The following is a 27,054-nucleotide window of genomic DNA, read 5'->3' on the forward strand; positions in this document are numbered from 1 at the left end:
AAACCACAATGAGATACTATTTTATACCTACTGGAATGACTATAATAAAAAATACAATAAGAATGTGGAGAAATTTCCCTTGTGCATTGCTTGTTGGAATATAAAATGTACAGCTGCTTTGAAATGCAATTTGACTGTTCTTTAAAGGGTTAAACAGAGTTACCATATGACCCAGCAGTTCCATTCCTAGTTACATACCAAAGAGAAATGAAAACATATGTCCACACAAATATTTGTACACAAATGTTATAGCAGCATTATTCATAATAGTCAAAAAGTGGAAACAGTCAAATGTCCATCAACCAATGAATGAACAAACAAAATGTGGTCTAGCCACTATATCCATACAAGAGAATATTATTTGGCAATAAAATGGAATAGTGCAGTGATACCAGCTACAACATGGATAAACCTTGAAACCTCAGGTTAAGTGAAAGAAACCAGTCACAAAAGATGACATTTTGTATGATTCTATTTATATGTAATGTCTAGAACAGACAAATCTATAGGGGCAGAAGGTAGATTCATGATTGCCTAAAAAGTAGATTTGGGGGATTGGAGAGAAATGGAGACTAACTGCTGACAGGTAGGAGGTTCTTTCTTGAATGATGAAAATGCTTAAGTCTGTGAATATACCAAAATCCATTGAACTGTATATATTCTTTAAGTGGGTAAATTGTATGGTATGTAAATTATATCTTAAGAAAGATGTTAAAAGTAAAGTTAAGAAAAAGAAAAGAAAGCATGCATAGTGATCTTAGTATCTGATAGAGATTTCAAGTTAAAAATATCAAATGGGTCAAAAAGAAATTTGTACATAATGCTAAAATATATAAACCAACCAGAAAATATGGCCCTTGGGAAGTGGATGTGGCTCAAGTGATTGGGCTCCCACCTACCACATAGGAGATCCTGGATTCGGTTCCAGCACCTCCTGGAGAAGGTGAACTGGTGCGATGGGCAGGCACAGTGAGCTGGTGAAATAAGATGATGCAACAAAAAATATGCAAAGAGGAAAGACAATGAGAGACACAGCAAATAGGGAGCTGAGGTAGCTCAGGTGATTAAGCACCTCTCTTCCACATGGGAGGTCCCGGGTTTGGTTCCCAGTGCCTCCTAAAGAGAAGATGAGCAGACACAGAGTACATCGCAAATGGACACAGAGAGCAGACAGCAACCGGAAACAACAAATGGGATATAAAAGAATCTTTAAGAAAAAAAGAAAAGAAAATATGGCCCTGAAACTTCATGTATGTAACAAAAAAAAAAAAAGCTTTTGAATTATTTCAGGCAAAAACCAAAATAAAAGGAAAAATAAGAAATCTACTCTTATAGTGGTAGACTTTTAACATTTCTCAAAAGTTAAAATATCAAATAGGTAAAGATAATTATACAGAGAATTAACAAGCTTGATCTAAAGGATATGAAGAAATGTGTTCCCAGCAAATAGAATATTCATTCTGTATAAAATTACTTGGAACAGTCAATATTAACAATGTTTTAAGCCAAAAAAAAAAAAAAAATCCTTAATAAATCTCCAAAAGCAATAACCACACAGGTCACATTCTTTGATCAAAATTCAATAAATTAGAAATTTGTAACAAAACTTTACCTATTTTACCTATTTTATTAGGTATTTAATTAAACTTTACCTATTAAAACTTCCTTTTAAATAACTTATTTACGTTAGGGATGGCACTCTCTGGTGCATGCAGGACAGCCTTGGTTTACAGCTATTGCCCTGACATAATTATTTTACTCTCAGAAGTGTCTCAGTGTGAAGAATATACTTCCAGGATCATTTCTGTAGTTCATTGTTAGAGAAAGTTCTCTGAATGTGTAGTGCACCAAGATGGAACAGGAAAAACTACAATTTTATACAGATTACAGGTTGGAGAAATCGTTCTTTTTTTCCGTGTTCTGAAACACTTGCATTCATTACGTGGGAATTGTTTGGTTCCCTGAAAGTTCATTAGTGTCAACTCATGAAATCAACTAGGTAGGCATCTTTTTAGTGGAAAATACTTGACCACATTTTTTAAAATGTTTCTTTTTTTATTAGAGAAGTTGTAGGCTTACAGAAAAATCATGCTGAAAATAGAGTTCCAATATATCCACCCCTACTCATACACAGTTTTTCCTAGTATTAAGTTTGCATTAGCATAGTACCTGTGCTACAATAGATGAAAGAATATTATTATAATTGTACAAAGCATATTATTATAACTGTACTATCAACTATAGTCCATCATTTATGTTGGGGTTCACTGTTTTTTTAAAAGAAATTTTGAAAATTTTTATTCTAGTAACATAAATAATCTAAAATAGCCCCTTTAACTAAACTCAAATATTCAGTGGTGTTCATTACATTCACAATATTACTTCTACTCTAGCTATGTCCCACAATTCTGACTTCTAGTACTTTTATTATTATTTAATTATCAGTTTTAAATATTTCATTTCCTTTATGATTTCCATTTTTACCCAAGGGTAATTTAGAAATTATATTTAGAGTCCAAAAACACTGAAGTTTTTTTTCCCTATCCTTTAATTATTTTTTTCTAATTTTATGGATTATACCCAGAGAAAAGGGTTTATTTGATTTAATCCTTTTGAATTAATTAGGTATTCCTCCAAGGACTAAAATATAGTCTATTTTTTAAATGTTAGAGATGTGCTTGAAAAGTGTTTATTCTTACTTGGCTATGAAGCATTGTATATCTATATACATACATAGCTATTATGTTTATGATCGCTATATCTTTTTGCTTTATTGTTCCTTTCAATTCTATACAATTTTTCTCTTAAATTCTTTTTTAATGATATTAAGGTTGGTACTCCAGCTCTCTGTTGGCTTATATTTGCTTGGTAATCCTTTTTCCATTCTTTTAAACTTTCTCTTTTCATTTTAAGTATGTCTCTCCTGTAACTGCCAGTGTTGAATATTTTAATCCAGTCTGTCTGCCATTTAATTGACCAGTTTTATACACTTATATTTATTGTGTTATTCTTTTTTTTTTTAAAGATTTATTTGTTTATTTAATCCCCCCCCCCCCCCCCCCCCCCCGGGTTGTCTGTTCTCTGTGTCTGTTTGCTGCGTCTTGTTTCTTTGTCCGCTTCTGTTGTCAGCAGCACGGGAAGTGTGGGCGGCGCCATTCCTGGGCAGGCTGCACTTTCTTTCGCGCTGGGCGGCTCTCCTTACTGGGCGCACTCCTTGTGCGTGGGGCTCCCCTACGCGGGGGACACCCCTGCGTGGCACTGGCACTCCTTGCGCGCATCAGCACTGTGCGTGGGCCAGCTCCACACGGGTCAAGGAGACCCGGGGTTTGAACCGCAGACCTCCCATGTGGTAGACGGACGGCCTAACTACTGGGCCAAGTCCGTTTCCCTATTATGTTATTCTTACATAAAGATTTGTCATTTGTTTTGTATTTTCCATTTCCATTTACTTTCATTTTGTTTCTTTCTTTTCCTTTTCCTTGCTTTCTACTGTGGAGATCAGCTGGTTTGAGTGTTAAATCACTTATAAAAATTGTCTAAAAGTGGCCCCACCTTTACTAGTTATATGTCCATGGGCAAGTTATTTAACCTCTCTTGCCTGTGCCTCATCTGTAAACTGAGAACAAAGGTATCAACACCTCATATGGTTGTTGTGAGATTTGAATGAGTTAATATATATAAAACTCTTAGAATAGTGCCTCATAAGAATAAAGTTTTGTATGTATTTGCTTTTATATCATTATGATGACTGTGCCATTTATTCCTGTTGATTTGTCAAACATATGCATATTTGTTTCTTCGCCAAGAAGACAAGTATTTTACCTTCTCTCATGTTCTTTTTTAAAATAAATCAATTTTATTTATACATATTAATAAAGCATATAATTCATCCAAAGTATACAGCCAATGGTAATTGGTAAAATCACATATTTGAACATTCATCAATTCATTCATTATTACAGCATTTTCATTATTTCAATAATAATAGTAGTAATAAACAAAAAACAGTAAAACAAACAAGAAAATTCTTCACCTTTCAATCTCGCTATGCTTCCAGTGCTGTGCATAGCTGCTATTTCTGGCTATTCTTGCACAATTATTTCTTTATATATCCAACAGTTTTACTGAGATATATTCACATACCATATGATCTATCCAAAGTGTATAATCAATGGCTTTTAGTATAATCACAATGTTGTGCATCTGTCACCACAAAAATTTTTAGAACAATTTCATTATTCCAAAAAGAAAAACTCCACTCCCCTTAGTAGTCCTGCCCTAATTCTACGTAACCACTAATCTAATTTCATCTTTATAAATTGGCTTATATTTACATTTCATATAAATGGAAGCATGCAATATGTAGCATTTAGTATGTGGTTTCTTTTGCATAGCATTATGGTTTGTTGTTTTTTTGTTTGATATTAACATCTTGTAACATTAACGTGTATGTTCAGTTTCAAAGAAAGACGGTCTGATATATGCAGTTTTATCCATATTTTACTTGTGGTTTTACTGCTACACTGTCCCATGATACACATTTTAGCTTTCCTTTTAGTAATATACATAACCTTAGACTTTCCCTTTAAACCAATTTCATACCCACATAATAGTACTGTTAGTTACAAACATTTTGTTGGGCTTTCACTTTTTTTATTCAATTTCAAAGATTAGCAAACATCTTTTTTACCAATTTTGCACAAGTTAACCCACAGCTTTGCACTCTCTAACCTCATTCTACTTTCTGGTGACCCATACTCAACTTATTATAATAAGTCCATGAGATTACACAATATATTTATTTTATAGTAGCATGATCATATAGTATTTATCCTTGCTTCATTCATCATAATATCCTCCAGTTTCATCCATGCTGCCATATGCTTAATGACTTCATTTCTTTTTACTGCTGCATAATATCCCATTGTGTGAATATACCACATTTGTTTATCCATACGTGGTTGATGGATACCTGGGTTGTTTCCAACTTTTTACAATCATGAATAATGCTTCTAAGAACACCAGTGTGCAGATGTCTGTTGGTGTCACTGTTCTCAGTTCTTCTGAGTATTTAGCCAGTATTAGCATTGACGGGTCATGTGGCAAATCTGTATTCAACTTCTTTAGGAATTGCCAAATAGTCCTCTACAGTGGCTGTACCATTCTACATTCCCACCAACAGAGAATAAATGTTCCTATCTCATGACATCCACTCCAAAATTTGTAGTTCGCTGTTTTTTGTGTTTTTTTAAAGATTTGCTTTATTTATTTATTTCATTCCCCTGCCCCCATTGTTTGGGCTTGCCATCAGCTCTCTGCATCCACTTGCTGTGCATTCTCTGTGTCTGTTCATATTGTCTTCAGGAGGTACCGGGAACCAAACCTGGGACCACCATGTGGAAGAGAGGCACTCAATCACCTGAGCCACCTCAGCTCACTGGTTTGTTGTGTCTCTCATTGTCTTTTCTCTGTGTCTCTTTTGTTGCATCATCTTGTTGCGTCAGCTTGCCATCCCTGCCCACCATGCCAGCTCACCTTCTCCAGGAGGCACCAGGAACCGAAAACCTGTGGTAGGTGGAAGCCCAATTGCTTAGCCACATCTGCTTCCCCCTCACTGTCTTTATAATAGTGGCCATTCTAATAGGTGTGAAATGATATCTCATTGGATCATTGATTTGCATTTCCTTAATCACTAGTGAAGATGAAAAGTTTTTTGAAGTGTTTTTTGTGGTTTGTATTTCTTCTTTGGATAAATGTCTTATCAAGTCTTTGCCCATTTTTGTTTTTGTTGTTGTTCTGTTGCCCATTTTTTAATTGGGTTGTCTTTTTATTGTTGAATTGTAGCATTTTTTTGTATATCCTGGATATTAAACCTTTGTCAGCCAGATATGTGATTTCCAAATATTTTCTCCCATTGAGTCAGCTGCCTCTTCACCCTTTTGACAAAGCTCTTTGAGGTGCAAAAGTCTTTAATTTGAGGAGGTCCCATTTATCTATTTTTTTCTTTTCTTGCTCATGCTTTAGATATAATGTCCAAGAAACCACTACCTACCAGGTCTTTAAGATGTTTCTCTACATTTTCTTCTGGTAGTTTCATGGTGCTGGCTTTTATATTTAGGTTTATGATCCATTTTGAGATGATTCTTGTATGGGGAGTGAGACAGGGGTCCTCTCTCTTCTTTTGGTATGGATATCCATTTCTCCCAGCCCTATTTGTTGAAGAGAATGTTTTGTCCCATTAACATGCTTTGTTAGATTTGTTGAAAACCAGTTAGCCATAAAAATGAGATTTCTGGACTATCAATTCTATTCCATTGATCAATATGTCTATTTTTATGCCAATACAATGTTGTTTTGACCACTGTAGCTTTGTAAAATATTTCAAGGTCAGGCAGTGATAGTCCTTCCACATTGCTCTTCTTTTTTAAAATGCTTTTGACTATTCCAGTGAAATTTCACTTCCAAATGAATTTGGTAATTGCCTTTTCTAATTCTGTAAAGTAGGATGTTAGGATTTTGATTGGTATTGCATTGAATCTATAAATCAGTTTGGGTAGAATTGACATCTTCATGATATTTAGTCATCCAATCCATGAACATGGAATGTCTTTCCCTTTCTTTAGGTCTTCATTGATGACTTCTGGCAAATTTTTTTTTAGTTTTCTGCCTATATATTCTGTACTTCTTCTGTTAAATTGATTCCTAGTACCTGAGACTTTTAGTTGCTATTGTAAATGGAATTTTTCCTCTGATTTCCTCCTCAGATTTTTCAATACTAGTGTATAGAAACATTACTGATTTTTGCTTGTTGATCTTAGTCCTGCTACTTTGCTGACCTCATTTATTATTAGCTCAAGTAGCTTTGTCATAGACATTTCAGAATTTTCTAAAAATAGGATCATGTCATCTGCAAATAGAGTTTTACTTCCTTTTTTCCTATTTGGATGCCTTTTTTTCCCCCTGTCTAATTGCTTTAGCTAGAACTTCTAGCACAATGTTGAATAGCAATGGTGATGGTAAGCATCCTTGTCTTGTTCCTGAACATAGAGGGAAAACATTTAACCTGTTCCCATTGAGTATGATGTTGGCTGTGGGTTTTTCATATATGTCTTTTATCATACTGAGGAATTTTCTTTCTATTTCTATCTTTTGAAGTATTTTTACCAAGAAAGGGTGCTGGATTTTGTTGGATGCCCTTTCTGCATCACTCAAGATGATCATGTGGTTTTATATTTCCTTCAATTTGTTAACGTGGTGTATTACAATAAATGATTTTTTAAAATTTTGAACCAGCCTTGCCTACCAGGAATAAATCCCACTTGGTCATGGTGTATAAGTCTTCTGGTATGCTGTTGGATTAGACTCACAAGTATTTTGCTGAGAATTTTTGCATCTATGCTCATTAGAGAGATTGATTTGTAATTTTCTTATTTTGTAGTGTCTTTATCTGACTTTGGTTTTAGGGTGATGTTGGCTTCATATTATGTGTTGGGTAATTTTCCCTCCTCTTCAATTTTTTGGAAGAGTTTAATTTTTTTTTTCCAAATTCTACTCAATTTATTCATTTTTTTAAAAGATATTACATTAAAAAAATATTAGGTCCCCATTCGCCCCCACCGCCCCCACTCCACCACTTCCCCCACAATAACACTCTCCCCCATCATCATGTCACATCCATTGCATCTGGTGAGTACATCTTCGGGCATGTTTAATTTTAAACAAGTTTGATGTTAATTCTTTTAAAAATGCTTGGTAGAATTCACCTGTGAATCTATCTGTACTTTCCGTTGCTGAGAGATTTTTGATGATGGATTTAATCTCTTTAAATGTGATGGGTTTGTCATGTTCTTGTGTTTCCTTTTTTTTTTTTTTAAAGATTTATTTATTCTCTCCCCTTCCCCCCCCCCCACCCCGGTTGTCTGTTCTGTGTCTATTTGCTGCGGCTCCTTTGTCCGCTTCTGTTGTCAGCGCCACAGGAATCTGTTTCTTTTTGCTGCGTCATCTTGTTGTGTCATTTCTCCGTGTGGGTGGTGCCATTCTTAGGCAGGCTGCACTTTCTTTGGCACTAGGCGGTTCTCCTTACGGGGCGCACTCCTTGCGCGTGGGGCTCCCTTACGCGGGGACACCCCTGCATGGCACGGCACTCCTTGCGCGCATCAGCACTGTGAATGGGCCAGCTCCACACGGGTCAAGGAGGCCGGGGGTTTGAACCACGGACCTCCCATGTGGTAGACGGGAGGCCAAGTCTGCTTCCCTTCTTGTGTTTCTTGTAGCATCAGTGTAGGTTGTGCATTTCTAGGAATTTGTCCATTTTGCCTAGGTTGTCTAGTTTTTTGGCATACAGTTTCTCATAATAACCTCTTATGATCCTTTTTATTTCTATGGAGTCAGTTGCAACTTCCCCCATTTCATTTCTGATTGTATTTATTTGCATCTTCTCTCTCTTTTTCTGTTAGTCAAGCTAGGGATTTGTCAATTTTATTGATCTTCTCAAAGAACCAGATTTTGGTTTTGTTGATTTTCTTTTTTTGGTCTTAATTTCATTTATTTCTGCTCTAATCTTTATAATTTCTTCCCTTTTGCTTGCTTTTCTTTTTCTTGTTTCCCCACTTGTTCAGTTAGATCTTTGATTTTTTCCCTTCTTCTTCCTTTTTAATATAGGCTTTTAGGGCTATAAATTTCCCTCTCAGGACCGCCTTCAGTGTATTCCATAAAGTCTAGAAAGTCATTTTCTCGTTTTCATTTGTCTTAATATATTTACTTGTTTCATTTACAATTTCTTCTTTGACCCACTGATTATTTCAGAGTGTGTTCTTCAGTCCCTACACATTTGCAAATTTACTTCTTTCCTGCCTATTATTGATTTCCAGCTTCATTCCATTATGATCTGAGAAGGTGCTTTGAATAATTTGAATTTTTTAATATATATTGAGACCTGCATCTGACATAACATATGGTCTATCCTGGAGAAGATCCATGGACACTTGAGAAGAATGTATAACCTGAGTTTGGGTGCAACATTCGGTATCTGTCTGTTAGTTCTAGCTTTTTTACCATTCTCTGTTTCCTTGTTGATCTTCTGTTTAGTTCTGTCTAATGATGTAAGTGGTGTGTTGATGTCTGCAACAATTATTGTAGAGATGTCTGTTTCTCTCTTCAGTTTTGCCAGAGTTCGCCTTATGTATTTTGGGGCACCCTGGTTAGGTGAATAGATACTTATGACTGTTATTTCTTCCAGGTGGATTGTCCCTTTTATTAATACCAAATGCCTTTCAGTTATTCTTATAAACTTTTTTGCATTTAAAGTCTGTTTTGTACGATATTAGTATAGCTACACACTCTTTTTGGTTATTGTTTGCTTGGAGTATCTTTTTCCAACCTTTCACTTTCAGCTGGTTTTTATCCCTGGGTCTAAGATGAGTCTCTTGTAGGCAGCATAAGAATAGCTCATGTTGTTGTTTAATTCATTCTGTCAGTCTGTATCTTTTGATTGGGGAGTTTAATCCATTCACATGCAATGATATTGCTATAAATGCATTATTTACTTCTACCGTTTCCCTCCCGAATTGGCTCCCTCATTTGTTTGCTCATTGTTTGCTCATTGCTGCGTGTTTTTTGTTTTGCTCACTGTCTGCTCACTGTTTTCTTCCTTGTCTGCTTGTTTTATTTGCTCATTGTCTGCTCACTGTTTTTGCTCATTGCTTGTTGTTTGTTTGTTTTTCTTTAGGAGGTACAGGCAACCGAACCTGGGACCTCCCATGTGGGAGGCAGGCGCTCAACTGCTCGAGCCACATCTGCTTCCTACTTCCACCATTTTATTCTTTGGTTTTCACGTCATATCTTATTTTCATCTGTCTTTTTACTCTTTTGGTTATCCTTTCTGCCATTTTTTTCCCTTCTATACTCTCCTCCTAGCCTCTCTCTACTGTCTTCAGGGTCTAAGCCTTCCTTTAATATTTCCTGCAAAGGTGGATTCTTCTTTATGAACTCTCTTAGTTTCTATTTGTGAATATTTTAAACTTACCTTCTTATTTGAAGGGCAATTTTGCTGGATACAGAATTCTCAGCTGGCAGTTTTTCTCTTTCAGCATCCTAATTGTATCATACCACTGTCTTCTCACCGCCATGGTTTCTGATGAGAAATCCACACTAAGTCTTAATGGGCATCCCTTGTATGTGATGGGTTTCTTCTCCCTTGTTGTTCTCAGAATTTTCTCTTTATCTTTGACATTTGACATTCTGAGTAGTATGTATCATTGAGTAGATCTATTCGCATTTATTCTGATTGGGGTAAAGCTGATAGGATTTTGTGAGAGTTGGGAAATTTTCAAGTTATTTCCACAAATACTCTTTCTGCCCCTTTTCCCTTCTCTTCTTCTGGAACTCCCATGACATGTATATTGTTGCATTTTGTGTTGTCATTCAACTCTCAGCCTCTGCTCAGATTTTTTTTCCTTTTTTTTTCTTTCTGTCCTCTCTTCTATTTCAGCTGTCCTGTCTTCTGTATCACTTATTCTTTCTTCTATCATTTAGGGTCTGCTGTTGTATACCTCTAATGGTTTTTTTAAAAGATTTATTTACTTTGTTTTCTTTATTTATTCCCCCTCCCCAGATGGTTCTCTTGTCTGTCTGCTTATTGTTTGCTCACCTTCTCCAGGAGGCACTGGAACCTGAACCCAGAAACTCCCACATGTGAGGTGAGTGCCTGATGGCCTGAACCACAGCTGATTCCCATGGGCTGTGTTGTCTGCTGGCTTGTGGCATCTGCCTGCTGTGGGGGTGGCATCTAGCTCATGGTGGTGGGGACAGTGTCCGTTTGTCTTCTTTTAGGAGGCACCAGAACCCAAACCTGGGACCTCCCATGTGATAGATAGGCACCCATCTAGTTGAGCCACATCTGCTTCCCTAATGGTTTTTTTAAAATTTCCTCCCCCCCTTGTGGCTTTTTGCTTGCTGTTTGCTTTCTGTGTCCATTTGCTGTGCATTCTTCTGCGTTTTTGTCTGTCTCCCTTTTTGTTGCATCACCTAGCTGAGTTGGTTCTCCATGGTGCTTGCAGGCCAGCAGCTGTCCACAGCATGTGGGTGAGGCTGCCTTCACAAGGAGGCCCTGGAATGTGAACCCAGGGCCTCCCATATGGCAGATGGGAGCCCAACTGATTGAGCCACAGCTGCTTCTCCCTAATGGGTTTTTAAAATTTATTTATTTATTTATTTATTTCTCTCCCCTTCCCCCCACCCCGTGTTGTCTGTTTTGTGTCTATTTGCTGCATGTTCTTCTTTGTCTTCTTTGTCCGCTTCTGTTGTTGTCAGCGGCAGTGTTTCTTTTTGTTGCATCATCTTGCTGTGTCAGCTCTTTGTGTGTGCGACGCCATTTTCGGGCAGGCTGCACTTTCTTTGGCACTGGGCGGCTCTCCTTATGGGGCGCACTCCTTGCACATGGGGCTCCCCTACACGGGGGACACCCCTGCATGGCACGGCACTCCTTGAGCGCATCAGCACTGCATTTGGGCCAGCTCCTCACGGGTCAAGGAGGCCCGGGGTTTGAACCATGGACCTCTCATGTGGTAGACGGACATCCTAAACACTGGGCCAAGTCTGTTTCCCCCTAATGGGTTTTTTTTAAAAAGATTTATTTATTTAACTCCCCCCCTCCCCCGGTTGTCTGTTCTCTGTGTCTATTTGCTGCGTCTTGTTTCTTTGTCCGCTTCTGTTGTCATCAGCAGCACTGAAGTGTGGGCGGAGCCATTCCTAGGCAGGCTGCACTTCCTTTTGTGCTGGGCGGCTCTCCTTACTGGGCGCACTCCTTGTGCGTGGGGCTCCCCTACGCGGGGGACACCCCTGCGTGGCAGGGCACTCCTTGCGAGCATCAGCACTGCACACGGGCCAGCTCTACACAGGTCAAGGAGGCCCGGGGTTTGAACCGCAGTCCTCCCATGTGGTAGACGGATGCCCTAACCACTGGGCCAAGTCCATTTCCCCCTAATGGGTTTTTGATTTCACCTATCATGTCTTTTGTTCCTATGAACTGTTACTTTTCTATTCATGTTTTCAAATTCTTTGTGCTTGCTAAGTGTCTTCTTAATGTCCTTTATCTCTTTAGCCATATTGTCTTTCAACTCATTAATTTGATTTTGAAAAGTTGTGTGCATTTCATTGATTATTTGTTTCAAATCCTGTGCCTCTTCTGGGACTTTTTTAAGGTTTATTTATTTCCCCCCCCCCCCCTCCATTGTCTGCTCTCCGTGTCCATTTGCTGTGTGTTCTTCTGTGTCTGCTTGTATTCTCATTAGGCAGCTTCAGGAACCAATCCTGGGACCTTCTGGAGTGGGAGAAAGGCAATCATTCTCTTGTGCTACCTCAGTTCCCTGTTCTGCGGTGTCTCTTATTGTCTCTCCTGTCTCTTTTTGTTGCATCATCTTGCTGCATCAGGACTCTGTGTGGGCCAGCTTGCCACATGGGCCAGCTTGCCTTTACCAGGAGGCCCTGGGTATCAAACCCTGGACCTCCTATATGGTAGACGGGAGCCCAATTGCTTGAGTCACATCCACTTCCCATCTTCTGGGACTTTGATAGAGTCTTTGGTCATTTCTTTCATTTTTAGTATGACTAATTTTTTGCTGATGTCTAGGCATCTGACTAGGATGGTGAGTTTACCCAGATGCCCAATTTCTCTCTCTTTTGTAAGGATTTAGGGGCAGGTGTCTGTATGTTACTGCTGTTCTTTAAGTCTTGTTTCAACTTGTTCTGGGTCTCTAGGATTGTCCTGGTAGTTGCTCAAATCTGTGTCCTGGACCCAGTAATGGGTTGCAGACCCACTTCTTAGGGCTCTGGGGAGGGAGGCTGTAAAATCCTCTTAAATTTCCTCACGTGCACTTCCTTGGTCTGCCAGCAGATGGCATGCTCTGGCAGCCCTCTAAGTTTAACGCCTGGTTGGAGTGTGTGTACTGCCACACAGACTGGATCATGGTGATAGAGGACCTGCCTGGAGGTTAAGAGCCTTGTAATTCAAACTTTCTCAGCAGCAGTTCTTCAGTCTTTTCTGGCAACCTCCTCTCTTTTCCTGGGTAGGAAATAATTCCACTTGCCTCTGCATCCTCAACAAACAGTCCTGGTCAATAGAAAGGGAGTTTGAGAGAATCGAATCTCTTTAGTCTCAGACCTCTTTAGTCCCTTGCAAGGCAAACTATGGTGCATCCCTGCCTTCCTGGCCTGGAAGGGCTTGTGGGACACAACCGACCAAATTTGGGGTCAAAAGTCGAATCAGCCTAAGGCAGTGTCCCTCTCTCTCCCCTTTCCTGGGGAAGTGCATCTCTGGAGCCCTCTTTGTCTGTAGTTGACAGCCCTAAGGCCTCAGATTTTGCCGGCAGTTGCAGCTGCATGTTTTAACTCATGGCTTTGCTGTTGCAATTCTTTCCATTGCCTCTCTCTCTTCTGGGTGGTGTCCAGTCTTTCTCTGGTGTCCTAAACCCTACATTTTCTTTCGGGCCATTTCAGTCTGTCCTCCAGCTATTTTTCTGAGACAGAAGAGTCCTGTGTCTTTCTAATCTGCCATCTTCCAGGAAGTACCCTCTTATGTTCTTTCTCTCCTCCTTACCATCCACCATGTAGGTCTTATTTAGATTCTTGAATTTTTGTCTGAGTTATGATAAATATACTCTCTCCTTTTCTTTTCTTTAAACTTTTTTCTTGTACATCAGACTTTACCAAGCTCTTTGATTATCTTGAATTCCTGCATCTTTTGCAGCCTTAGATTTATTTCTCTAATTGAATACTTCAAGTGTTTTCAATGTGGATCTTCACTTGACAAAGTTTGAGTTTTTACATGTTTGAGAATATTTTTATTACACTATCAGATTTGAATTACTAGTTATAAAAATAATATGTTCAAAATTATTTATTTCAGTATTCTAAAAATACTACTTTGCTCTCATTTCTACTGTAGCTATTGACAAGTTTGATGCAAATCTGGTTCTTTATGTTATTTGCTTCCTTTCTGGAAGTTCTTATAACTTCTTTCCTTGTGTTTGGTATTTTAATTTTTTCTTGTGTCTCCTTTAGTTTCTTAAAGTATTCTCTGTTCTCTTTTGTATTTTTCTAAGATAAATTGTTACCTGGATGTAACCTTGGCACTTATATCCTCCATATTGCTTAGCTTTTCTTTTATACTTTTTTGATGCCTTCTTGAAGAATTCCTCAATCTTATCTTCTAATGCACAAATTTATTTTTAAGCTATGTGTACTGTTTATCCTGTCTACTGTGCTATTTCCACTTGCTTCTTTTTTATTGTTTTTAATATTGAGCATATCTTCCTTTGAGGAGGGATTGTGTTCAGTGTGTTCCAGGAATAAGGAGGCCAATATATGTGGAGTAGTCAGAGGAAAAGTGTGTTGGGAAACAAAAAGGGTTGGAATAGCCTGTAGGAAATAAAAGAAATTTTGGACTTTATTCTGTGTTCAGAAGCCATTATGAGAGAGGAGCAGAGTAGCAACTTAATCTAATTTACATTGAAGGAGAATCCCTCTGGTTGCTTTGTGAATAGACCATAGGGGAAAGGGTGGAATAAGGGAGACTATTTAGGAGGCATCACAGTAGTCCAGGAGGGAGATGATGATTTAGTTTCAGAGAATTGTGCTGGAGGAGGGGAGATGTGCTCTCAGATTCTAGATATATGTTCATGGTAGAGCTAGAATGAGTCACTGATATATTGGATGTGGGGTATGTAGGAGAAGAGACTAGGGCCTCATCAATAAGAATGGTCTACTTTCCTGAGATGTTTAGTGTGACTATGACAAGTTTGAGTACATAGGCATTTAAATGTATGTGTCTAGAATTCAGAAAAAAGACAGGGATGAAGAAAAAAATTTCAAGTTATCAGCAAGGGAGTAAATATACATGAATTGAGCTCTAGGGCATTCCTACATGTCCTAGTTTTAGTCTTTTGTGGACCCCAGAAAATTATGTTCTTAAGCTAACCCATTTCTGTACATGTAAGCCTATTTTATCTGGTAACTTTTGGTTAGATTCAGTAAAGGGATCTTCAATTAAATTGCTTTAGTTAAGGGCAAACAATAGTGAGTGGCAGCAGGCAGGGAAGAAACCCAAATGATTTGATACTGGGGATGTAAAATGAAATGTTTCAGAAAGGAGGGGAAAAGTATGTCAAATGCTGCTATGAGATGGAATAAATGAAGCCAGATGACGATCCATTGCATTTCACAACATTGAGGCTGTTGATATCTTGACAATAGTTTCATTGGAATAATGGGTATTAAAACATGGTTGGAGTAATTCAAGAAAGCTGGGTGGAGGGAAACAGACTTTGGCCCAGTGGTTAGGGCGTCCGTCTACCATATGGGAGGTCCGCGGTTCAAACCCCGGGCCTCCTTGACCCGTGTGGAGCTGGCCATGCGCAGCACTGACGTGCGCAAGGAGTGCCCTGCCATGCAAGGGTGTCCCCCGCGTGGGGGAGCCCCACGCGCAAGGAGTGTGCCCGTGAGGAAAGCCGCCCAGCGTGAAAAGAAAGAGCAGCCTGCCCAGGAATGGCGCCACCCACACTTCCCGTGCCGCTGACGACAACAGAAGCGGACAAAGAAACAAGACGCAGCAAATAGACACCAAGAACAGACATCCAGGGGAGGGGGGGGGGGGGAATTAAATAAATAAATAAATCTTAAAAAAAAAAAAAAAAGAAAGCTGGGTGGAAGGAGGAGGAAGTGAATATTAGACAACTCTTTTCAAGGAAGTTTTGTTATAAAGGGGTATAAAAAATGTAATGGTAGCTGTGAGTATAGGAGGGTTTTAAAATGCACAACTAAATATGGGAGGTATATATACAAGTGGGAAAAAGTCAATAGAGCAAAAATGTCTCAGGAATGTGGGGTTAATTTCAGGAGACTTGAGCAGAAGGGATGGATACTGGCTCACAATTGGTGGGAAATGGCTAGAGGGTAGAGATGGTTCATCTTATAATAGGAGGAAATGTGATAATAGATTTGGAGGGTGAGAAAGTTTTCTTCTTGTTTCTATTTTTTCAGTTAAAAAAAAAGCTGAGAGTGAAAAGGAAGGGAGGTTAGAAAGTCTTCAGAGAGATAAGATGTGAATTACTTGTTGGGGAGAATAAAGAGTGAATTGACCAAGGAAATATAGAAGGATTGCTAATCAGTGCTGTTGGCCCTTGAGCTTCAGGGTGACAAATTTAGTGAAAAGAGTCAACATGGTTGTGTTTCTCTGCAGTCATGTTCAGCTACTTAGGTACAGGTGCAGAGTAGTTGAATATAAACAATATAGACAATTTCATATCAGAAGGACAAGGAAATTGAGGGGCAATGGAAATATAGACAAGGAATAGGTGGTAGAATCAATTGTCCGCAGATCCTGGAAGTCAAGTCAAAGAACTGTTCCAATAGGTATATTAAATGAAGTAACCTGGAAAGGTGCTATGGATGTTAGAAATTGAGATTTTGGAGGCAATGATAAGATACAGAGCAGAGTTCTTCGAACTGCAGGTTGTGTTCCATTAGTGGGTCATGAAATTATTTGATGGGTTAATTTGTAAATTAGCATTTTTAATCCTAGCTGCACATGAGTATCACCTACAGAACCCCCCAAAAAACTAAACAAAACAAGCCCACACTTCACCCTTAGACTGATTTAATTGGGCTGGTGTAGATTTCAGACATAAGGTTTTCATAGAAAAATTCTCCAGGAAAGTGCAACGTGCAGGTATGGCCAATAACCATTGGTTTAAGAAGATACTGACACACAAAGAATGAGGATAGAAGTAATGGTAGAGAAAGAGAGAGTAACCCAGGTGCTAAAAATTTCTAAGAACTGGATGGAGGGTGTGTGTGCACTTTGATGTAGGATAGAGAATTATAAGGTAGGGCAGTAGGTGACATAGTCTAATGGTAATTATGTTATCACAGAAAGCATTTTCAAGTGAGAAAAATGTATATCCCTCCATCCACACACATGCACAAGCCTGTTCAACCATTTTATGGATGGATTATGACCAAAAACTTTCACTCTACTTCTTACATTCTAAACTTACTGGAAAAAGAAATCAGTAAAAAGGTTCCTGGCATCTAAGTCCAAACATTTCTCCATATCCTACCATAATAAAGTTTGATTTGAATAAATTCTACTTAATTTTAGAATTAAAGAATATTATAATATAAAATCCATAAAAAACTATAAGAAAGAGAAAATAAATTGACTGGAAAGTTTATTGGGAAATCTATGTCAAATCCATAATTTTAAAAAGTACTTAAAACAAAATTTAAAAACATCTATAAAAGGCCATAATGTTCAGTAATTTAAGAGAAAACTAATTTTAAAAAATTGTATCATGGTTATGAAAATAACAATGATGGCAAGCTACACATTTTAAAATCACTGTAAACATTAAAAATAACTAACAAAATAAGTCTTACTGTTTGCTTTGGGGGAAAAGGTGGGGGCAGATATTTTTTACTTTATTTACATATGTTTAATAAAATATTTTCCATATGATATCGCAAACAGTCCCATTTCTCTTGTAATTTGCTATAATACATGAATTCACACAAAGGAGATAGGATACATAAAATTACAAAGATGGTGGAAAAGCAAGTCACATCACATCCAAATACATATTGACTTAATGCAAAGGCCATAACCAGAACATGTAAGGATATTAGTTTTAGAAAAAGCACTGCCCCAGATACACACACACACACACACATACACACATACACAGAAATGCAGTTTTATTAAATTACAGGACAAAATAAAAATATATCAAAGTAATTGGTTTGACTCTTCTTACACTTTCCTATATTAAAGTTCTTTCTCAGTCATAATGAAATCTGTAAAGAACAGGATTTTCTTCACATGTGAATGGCTCAAACACGATTAGTTTCTGTATGTGACATTCTATTTTGTACTTCTGTTCTTTTCTTAACATATGTATAATACCTAAAATTTTACTACTACAATTTTGAAAATAAATTATAAAAAGTTATTTTCTATTTCTAGGCCACAGGTTCAGTATTTCCATATAATCTTGGAGGACTGATAAATTATACAGGTTTAGAAGCAAAAAACTGATATTACTGAATGCATTTTGGAATTTTAACAAAATGTTTTTACTATATTTACCCCATATACTTTGATACTCTGAAATTTTAGATTAATATGCTGAGGAATTTTATTTATTGAAAAGAAAGTCTCAAATTTCAGTTCTACTGTTTTACAAAACTCTGATGTAGCTTTTAGTTTGATTTTGACAGAATTTGTATTATATAAAGAATCCATGTGATAACCAAAATAATAAAATATTGTATACAGTACATAAATGTATCCCTCCCATTACAGTTCTTCTCACTGACAATAGCACATTATATCTGGTAATTATTATTTTATCAAGACTTCTGCTATTTTAATATAACTATACTCAAATATATTCCCCTTGATGACAGACATTAAATCTGTGAATCATTAATTTTACACTTAGAAGAAAAAAAGCTAAGCATGATGGCATTGCATTAAAGCTGATAATTCTTATGACTGCATTAAAAATATGGGTTAAAAAACACAGGCATGAAAATGAAAAACACTGCAAAAATATTTGCATACATATATCATGGCTCAGGTTATTAAAGCAAAATGTGTACAATACATTATATTAATTCACAGTTTAAACACACTTTGAGGAATACTTTAAGTCAGGAATAATAAAAATTCAGATATAATATCAGTTATCACTAATACATAGTTTGTGCTGTCACATATATGAAAATATACAGATGTATGTTAAGTTCTGTTAAACCAAACATTAAAACGTAAATATTCACTGATTTAAAGAAAAGTTGACAGAGGTAGAATCTGTGTCAATGTTCATGATTTTCAGGAACAAAGTAATTCAAATATTTCTATTACTGTTCACAGAGCCAACTCATACAGACTTTCTTCTGAAAATGGGGAGGTGGAAAGAAAAACAGTAAACAAAGTTACTATCATGAAAAACTGCCATTCATTAACGTTTTGACTGAAATTATAGTCTTAACCAGTAAAACTCTGTGCCCACAACAAAGTTCTATTTAGCAGTTAAGAAGTACTGTTCTATATTTCAAAAAGATATTCCCCTTAACAAAAGTATCTCAGAGTACATTAAGACTAATGATACAAACATTGTGAAAAGAATGGGATAATACAGCATGTTAATTGAGAAAAACTACACAAAAGATGGAATAATATGATGTCTGAGTATAATGTAATTTATACAAGTACTGTAGGTTTTGTTTTGAGTCTTCAAATAGCATGTTAATAATCAAATATTTTGACTAATAACATTATCTTAAATGTGCTACCTAATACCTTAGCCAATTACAACATACACATTAAAATAAGAAAACCCCACAAAGGAAACATTAAGAAATTATATCACTCTAGGATGATATACTAAAGGAATTATCAGACAAGTTATCAAATACTGATGCAAAATATTATTTACAAGAGGAGAAAACAGGAAACAAGCTACACATCTGTAGCAGTTTGATATTGATGAATTCCAAAAAGAAATATTGGATTATGTTTGTAAACTGGTCTTTTCCTCTGGGCATATGAAATTATATTGGATTCATAGGTTTACTTGATTAAGTAATTAAGTAAACCTCTTGTGCCAGTAGAGCATTGAGTCCCTACCCTTTGGTGGATGGGGATTCACAGATAAAAGGCATGGCAAAGGACAGAGTTGCGGGTTTTTGATGTTGGAGTTTGATGCTGAAGCCTTAAGCTGGACCCTGGGAAGTAAGCACACAGAGGAAAGAGACACAAGGCCCAGGAAGGGAGGAACCCAGGAAGCCTAAACCCTCGCAGACGATGACAGCCACCTTGCTCCAACATGTGAAAACAGACTTTGGTGAGGGAAGTAACTTATGCTTTATGGACTGGTATCTGTCAGCAGCTACCCCAAATAAATACGCTTTATAAAAACCAACCAATTTCTGGTATTTTGCATTAGCACCTCATTGGCTGACTTAATGTCCAATAATAAGAATGATAAATAAAGCATGGAATATCTGCATGATGAACTGTTAGATCACTATTTTAAAGTGGCATTTTTGAAAATGTTTTTAATGATGAGAATAAATGCTTACAACAATACTAAGGGTAAAACGCAAAGAACGAAACAAACAAAAAACAGGATAAAAACTGTTTGAGTATGATCCTTATTAGTACTATATATGTATACACATGCATATATGTGTTTATTAGAAATTAAACAAATATGGAAGGAAGAATACCAAAATGGTAATTGCTATTATCTCCGAGTTTTAGGATTAAAAGTGATTTTTGGTTTCCCTCTTCATGTTTCTGTATTTTACGTTTTTTTCAATGAGCACATATTAGAGACAACAATCAGAATAAAAACAAAATTAAAAAGCACTTAATTTTTATGTTCCGTATAAAAGAATTGGATTATATATTTTAACTATTTCATGAGATACTGTAATTCACAGGTAAATATAATTGTTTCAGAACCAGGAAATTATTTCATAGTTGGGCTCTATTCATTTCTGAGTGATTGTAGGGAAATCCCTTAAAATTAGTCTTGGTGATAGTATTTAGAAAATATGAATGGAAATGGCTGATCAATTAACAATCTTAGTAGGATATTCTGTGAATTTGTTAATGGTTGGAACAGTTTTCTAATCCATCATAGTTTTAGATTACTGCAATCTACTGTGTTCTACATCAGTGGTTCTTATGAGGGGTTCTGCAAGGTAAACCTGTTTCTATAAAGCTAAGGAGTTATCTGTCTTTTTCACTTTCATTTTCTCACGGCTGTACAGTTGAGGCTACATGATGTGAAGGGACAGGTAGCAAATCATTTAGGCTTGGGAAGAGGACGTAGCTCAAGAGATAAGGACTCCGCCTACTATATGGGACCGCTTGGTAAAAAAGAAGAGAAAGCGTGCCTGCGTGATGAGCAGTGCCTACGTGGTGAGCCAACTGCCTGTGTGAATTTCTGCGTGGTGAGCCAGTGCCCACGCAAGTGAGTCACTCAGCAAGATGATGATGCAACAAAAGAGAGACGAAAGGGAGAGTCAAAGTGAAGCGCAGCAGAGACCAGGAACTGAGGTGGTGCAATTGACAGGGAACCTCTCTCCACATCAGAGGCCCCCAGGATTGAATTCCTCTGAATCCTAGAGGAGAAAGATGAGAAGAAAAAACAAAAAAGAGAAATAGAAACAGAAGATCACTCAGGGAATGGACACAGACAGCAAAAACAGTAGGGTGAGGGTGGAGGTGGGGGGGGGAGGGGAGGGAATAAATCTTAAAAAAAAAAATTTAGGCTTTGCACATGGTCTCTATAGTAACTACTCAACTCTGTTACCATAGAACAAAAGCAGCATAGGACAACATGTAAATGGAAGTGTGTGGTTTTATGACAATAAAACTTAATTTACAATTTATCCCCTAGATGCTAGAGTTAGCCAACATGTGATCTAAACTGAAGCTGTCAACCAAGCATGAGAAAATGTTGTGTCACAACTGTTAAAAGTCTTTATAATGAGAAACTGAACCTCCACCTAATCCTGTTCAAAATAATGCAGCAGCTGAGAAGTTGTGAGAACACAGTGATGATAGCCAACATTAAGAAGTGGTCTTCGCAGTAAAAAAGGAAAACAAATATTTTTATTTTCATTAAAAAACAAAACAAAACAAACAATCTGGAATCATTTAGACCTAAACTTTACAGACACCAATAAACTCTGGGGCATCAGAATGCTAAAGCATTGCATACAATTAATATTCAAAGTGAGGATTCTGAGTCATTGAGGAAATGTTTAATTATCTTCTGTATAATTCTATTAAAAGGAGCATAGAAATGTGTACTTTTTAAAAGACTAAGTTTACAACTTTTGTCAATGATACTGCAATTCAGTCACCCACATTTCAAACCTTGGGTCTGACTAATGCTTTCCAATTTGTTCCTATGAGTCTTCACATTCCTTCAGCTCTTCCTCAGTTAAATCTATCCCAGTTTTTTATAACCATTTTGGGAAACTATTTTGCCATATCTACTAAAGCTTCAACATAGGCATATCCAGTGACCCAGCAACCTCACTCCTAGGTATATATCCCAAAGAAACACATACTACTGTTCACCCTCAGACAAGTGACAGAATGTTCATCATGATGCTTTCTGCAATAGCCTAAACTAGAAGCTACCAAATGCTCATCAGCAATCTTTCACACAATGGATTGCTATAATGCAATAAGTTTGGACAATCTACAAGTATACCCAAGTATGGATGAATCCCATAAACCTAACTGTTGGGGAAAGGAAGCCAGAATGTATGATTTCACTTATATAATGTTCAAAAACAGGCAAAGGAATCTATGCTTTCACGGGTAACTGTTATTTCTAGAGTAGACTCCTGAGTAGAAGGGTGCAGGTTATGCAGGTGTCTTCATTTTGTGAAACTTCACTGAACTGTATACCTATGATATGGCACTTTTCTGAAGGTATATAATAATTTAATTTTTAAAAATCTGTCCTAGCTTTCAATAATTATTAAACTGATTCTAAACTGTCATCACTTCACACAACTTACTGGTCTCTACCTCTGGTTTTAACCCTCCCCAGTATAGCCCCAAACACAGTTGTGACGTTAATCCACCAGAAACGGTGCTTCATCTTTACCCTGAGCTTGTACCCAATATGTTCTCAGGAGGACTGTCTATGGCTCCCCATGATTTACAGGAACAAGCCTACAATCTCTAATTTAGCCTTACATTCAATATATTCTACATATCCCACTCTACCTTTCAAATTTGTTCCTCTTCTTATTCCTCCGTAACCTACCATTCCTGTCAGACTGGATCTATACCTTGCCACGTGCATTCTTGTTTCTATGTCACCGTTCACACTTTCCCATCTATTATTTGTACTCTGAATTTAACATTACATTATTTAACATTTTGATGTAGATGTCTTCTCTTTTCAATTTGAGGCATAATTTACGTACAATAAACAGCTTGGATCTTAAGTGTTTAGTTTAATGAGTTTGAATAATTGTATATACCCTGTAACCACTACCATCAAAATAAAGAACATTTCTATTTTTCCAGAAAGTTTCCCTGAAGACCTTTCCTACAAATTTCCTCTCCTGAAACAAAGGAAATTATTTTCTGAATTTTATCAGAAAATTAAATTAGTTTTGCCTGTTGTTGGTATTTGATATTGTGATGGTTTAAATGCTATATGGTTCTGGAAAGCGGTTGTGGCTCAACGGATAGAGTATCTGCCTACTATATGGAGGGTCCAGGGTTTGATACCCAGGGCCTCCTGACCCGTGTGGTAAGCTGGCCTATATGCAGTGCTGCCGTGCCACGCAGGGGTGTCCCCAGCATAGGGGGGCCCCATGTGCAAGGAGTGCGCCTCGCAAGGAGAGCTGCCTGGCACGAAAAAAGTGCAGCTCACCCAGGAGTGATGCTGCACACAGGGAGAGCTGATGCAGCAAGGTGACACAACAAAAAAGAGATGTAGATTCCTGGTGCCACTACAAGAATGCAAGCAGACACAGAAGAACACACAGTGAATGGACACAGAGAACAGACAATGGGCGGGGGGGGGGGGGGGTGGAGAGGGAGAAAAAAAATCTTAAAAAAAAGTGCTGTATGGTCCCCAGAAAAATCGTGTTCTTAAAGCTAATCCATTCCTGTGGGTGTAAATTTATTGTAAATAGGGCCTTTTGATTAGATTACTTCAGTTGGGGCATGGCCCAGGGTGAGTCTTAATCCTTTTACTGGAGCTCTTTATAAATGGGATGAATATGGAAAGGAAAAGAGGGAAAGCCAGGGCAGCCAGAAGCTGAAAGCCACAAAACCAGGAAGAGAAGGGAGAGACCAGCAGCCACCACCATGTGCTTTGTCAGGTGACAGAGGAGTCCAGGATCACCAGCAGCTGGTCTTTGGGGAGAAATAATCACCTAATGATACCTTGATGTGGACATTTTCACAGCCTCAAAACTGTAAGCTTCTAAACTAATAAATCCCCATTGTAAAAACCTTTCTGGTATATTGCTTTTGGCAGCCTAACAGACTAAAACACATACATACCTTTCTGGTAATTATGAATCTGTATGTTCAGGAGATTGTGGAGGAGATTTCAGAGTAGAACTAAGGGGCGGTGTAGAAAGACCATGTCGATGCATTTCTTGTACTGCTCGTTCTCTGTTGATAAAGATCAAACAAAAGAGTTAATGGCAAGCATCCTGAAAAACCTGTTACTAATTATTTTCTATTAAGTTAATTAGTATTTCTAATTTTAAATTCTACATCTGTGTATAATTTATTGAGTAGTTAAAAGACTTTAATTAAAATAGAAAAAGTATCATAAGAAATTGTTTTAAACAATTATGGTAAACCATGTTGGAAGAGTAGGCAATCATCAAAATATTATATTAGAAGCAAAATGCTCATAATATATTTAGTGAAAAAGTATGTGATAAAACAGGATTGTAAGTATACACACAGGTTCACATATAAATACTAGACTAGACATTAAACTCCAAAACGTTAATAGTGTTTACAGAAAGCAGAACTTAATAATTTATTTTTTTCATACTTTAAAAATTTGCAATGAACCTATCAGCCTGTACATTAGGAAGCAAATTCCTAAGCTACTTGACTTTTCTTGTGGGAGGTGACAATGTTAATTACTCTTGGCTTCTATGACACTACCCTCTGTTGTTGTCTTTCTACCATCTTAGATGATAATTTCTTGGTTCTTTTACTTAATTATTTTCTTCTACCTACACTTTAAACATTGGCATTCCCCAGAACTAGGTCTACATTTGCTTCTCCCATGCTTTATTTGCCAATGACTCTCCTAAATCTACTTTTCCAGTCCTGTCCTGTACTACACATACAAATATAAGTTTCTACTGGGTATCTAAGATTCCCTACATTGACCTTTCTATAATGATTCCAGGTAGACTGGGATCCATTCTTTGGTGTTCCCATAAAATCATACATCCATCTCCATTTCTGAAGTTCAAAACTTTTAAAATTGTCTGTATGTATGTCTTCCTCATTATACTGGATGCCTTGGGAGTCTATTTTTCATTTGTGTACTGTAGTGGTTTGAAACTTACATACCCCAGAAAAATGTTCTTAAAGCTAATCCATTCCTGTGGGTGTAAACCAATTATAAGCAAGACTGTTTAATTAGGTTTACCTCAGTTAAGGCATGGCCCAGGGTAGGTTTTAATCCTTTTACTGAAGTCCTTTATAAAAGAGATGAATACGGAGAGAGAGAGAGAGAAAGCCACAGAAACAAGAAGCTGAAAGCAATGAAACCCAGGAGAGAAAGGAGAAATCAGCAGATGCTGCCATGTGCCTTGCCATGTAGCAGAGAAGTCCAGGATTGCTGGTACTCATTCTTCAGGGAGAAAGTGTTGCCTGGTGATGCCTTGATTTGAACCTCTTCTTCAGTATCAAAACTGAAAGCTTGTAAGCGAATAACTTCCTACTGTTCAAAGTCAACCCATTTTATGGTATGTGCTTTAGGCAGCCTAGCAAACTAAAACAAGCACCTCATTTGATTTGGTATTCCTGATACTTGGCATAGTGCCTGGCCCATAATGAAAACAGTAATATTTAGATTATTGTATAGACAGAATACCAACAGGCTCTTTGCATTTTTATATTAAGCTGAATTTAGAAATATTGGACAAGTAATAAAATGTATTCAATTTATTCTTTGGTATTGTAGACTGTCAGACTACTCTTTCATGGCAACCTTCTTCCTATTAATTCAAAGAAAATCACTTATACTTAGTATAGGAGGTAGATAGATCATGTGTTATTTGTACTTAGCTAACTTCTAACTTATGCCCTAGGACCATATTTACCCCCATTCTATGAAAAGATTTTCCAGGTTGGTTGTTTCTCTCCTTTATCCCTTCTTTTCCCATTGCCTCTTGCCTATAAATCTAGCCTTTCTTTCTACCTCAAAATTCCCAATGCCAGAAATGAAATTGTCCATTCTCTCTGTATTACGTTTCTTTCCTGTGTCTGGGTCTCCCCCCATAAAGCATAGTGACTGTGCTGCCATTCTGTTTTAGGCTAATCATAAACTCCGGTATAGGCTTTTTTCTGCCTTGCATTCATCAGTATCTAGGATTTCTAACTAGACTCAGTGTTTCACAATTTAATTACATTGTCATCCCCCAAAGGAGCCATTTTAGATATTTCCCCCCTCATTATCCCTGACCTCGTGGCATTTTATTACTACTGATACACTAGATATCTGTTTATGTACTGTGCCTCTTTATAAGTCTACAGCCCACTGTACTATCCTAAGTTGTTTTATTTTTTAGAAGGTATCAGGAAATGAACCCAGGACCTCAGACATAGGAAGCAGGTGCTCAAACCACTAAGCTATCTCTGCTCCCCAATGGGAATTGGTTTGTTTTGTTTTTAGGAGGTACCAGGGATCAAACCTGGGACCTTGTACATGGGAAGCAGGTGCCCAACTGCTTGAGCTTATATTCACACCTTTTAAGATTTTCTTTGACTCCCCTCCCCAGCACCAATTTGGTACCCTTGGAGTGGGAGTGATATTACCCACTTTAAGAATCATGACCTACTTGGATGGTAAGGAGTAGAAAAGATATAGTCTGAAGGTGGCTGAAGGCTTTTTGGGGATTAGGGACATGGAAAAAGGTAAGGAACTACTGAGGTCTCTAATCCTGAGCTACAGAGTTTGATTTAGGACCTTTGAATGGAGAGAGTTTAGCAAATGCAGAAATTAGATTTTCTAAATTATAAGAAATGAAAAACACTGCTTTTATTTCATTGCTGCAATCTCAGGCTTCATTTATCTTTGGAAGCATAAAGATGGTTTTCTTTCTTTTTTAAAAAAGATTTATTTATTTATTCCCCCCCCTTCCCCTCCCTCCTGGCCTGCTGTTTTTGCTGTCTGTGTCTTCTCTAGGATTCACTGGGATTTGATCCTGGAGACCTCTGATGGGGAAAGAGGTTCCCTGTTAATTGTG

General features: G+C 37.4%; 1 protein-coding gene and 1 pseudogene across 13 annotated transcripts in view; one reads left to right on the forward strand and one right to left on the reverse strand.

Annotated features, from left to right (window-relative positions):
- Positions 1-1,780: 1,780 nt before the first annotated feature.
- LOC111764675 (small nucleolar RNA U3) lies at positions 1,781-1,924 on the forward strand (annotated as a pseudogene).
- A 15,284-nt stretch (positions 1,925-17,208) lies between these two features.
- CEP135 (centrosomal protein 135) overlaps positions 17,209-27,054 on the reverse strand; it is an 89,556-nt gene continuing 79,710 nt past the window's right edge. For 4 of the 13 annotated variants that reach the window (XM_058298155.2, XM_058298126.2, XM_071216508.1 and 1 more), the window contains 2 exons: positions 24,113-24,226; positions 17,209-18,951 (listed from right to left, as the gene is read on the reverse strand). In XM_058298155.2, the coding sequence (XP_058154138.1) occupies positions 24,124-24,226 (103 nt within the window). In that variant the 3' untranslated portion in view covers positions 17,209-18,951; positions 24,113-24,123. Of the gene's footprint in view, positions 21,190-24,112; positions 24,227-27,054 lie in introns of all 13 variants that reach the window. The other 9 variants (XM_058298162.2, XM_058298140.2, XM_071216509.1 and 6 more) reach the window with 4 other exon arrangements.

This window comes from Dasypus novemcinctus, chromosome 1, assembly GCF_030445035.2.
Source record: "Dasypus novemcinctus isolate mDasNov1 chromosome 1, mDasNov1.1.hap2, whole genome shotgun sequence".
Classification (NCBI taxonomy): domain Eukaryota; kingdom Metazoa; phylum Chordata; class Mammalia; order Cingulata; family Dasypodidae; genus Dasypus; species Dasypus novemcinctus.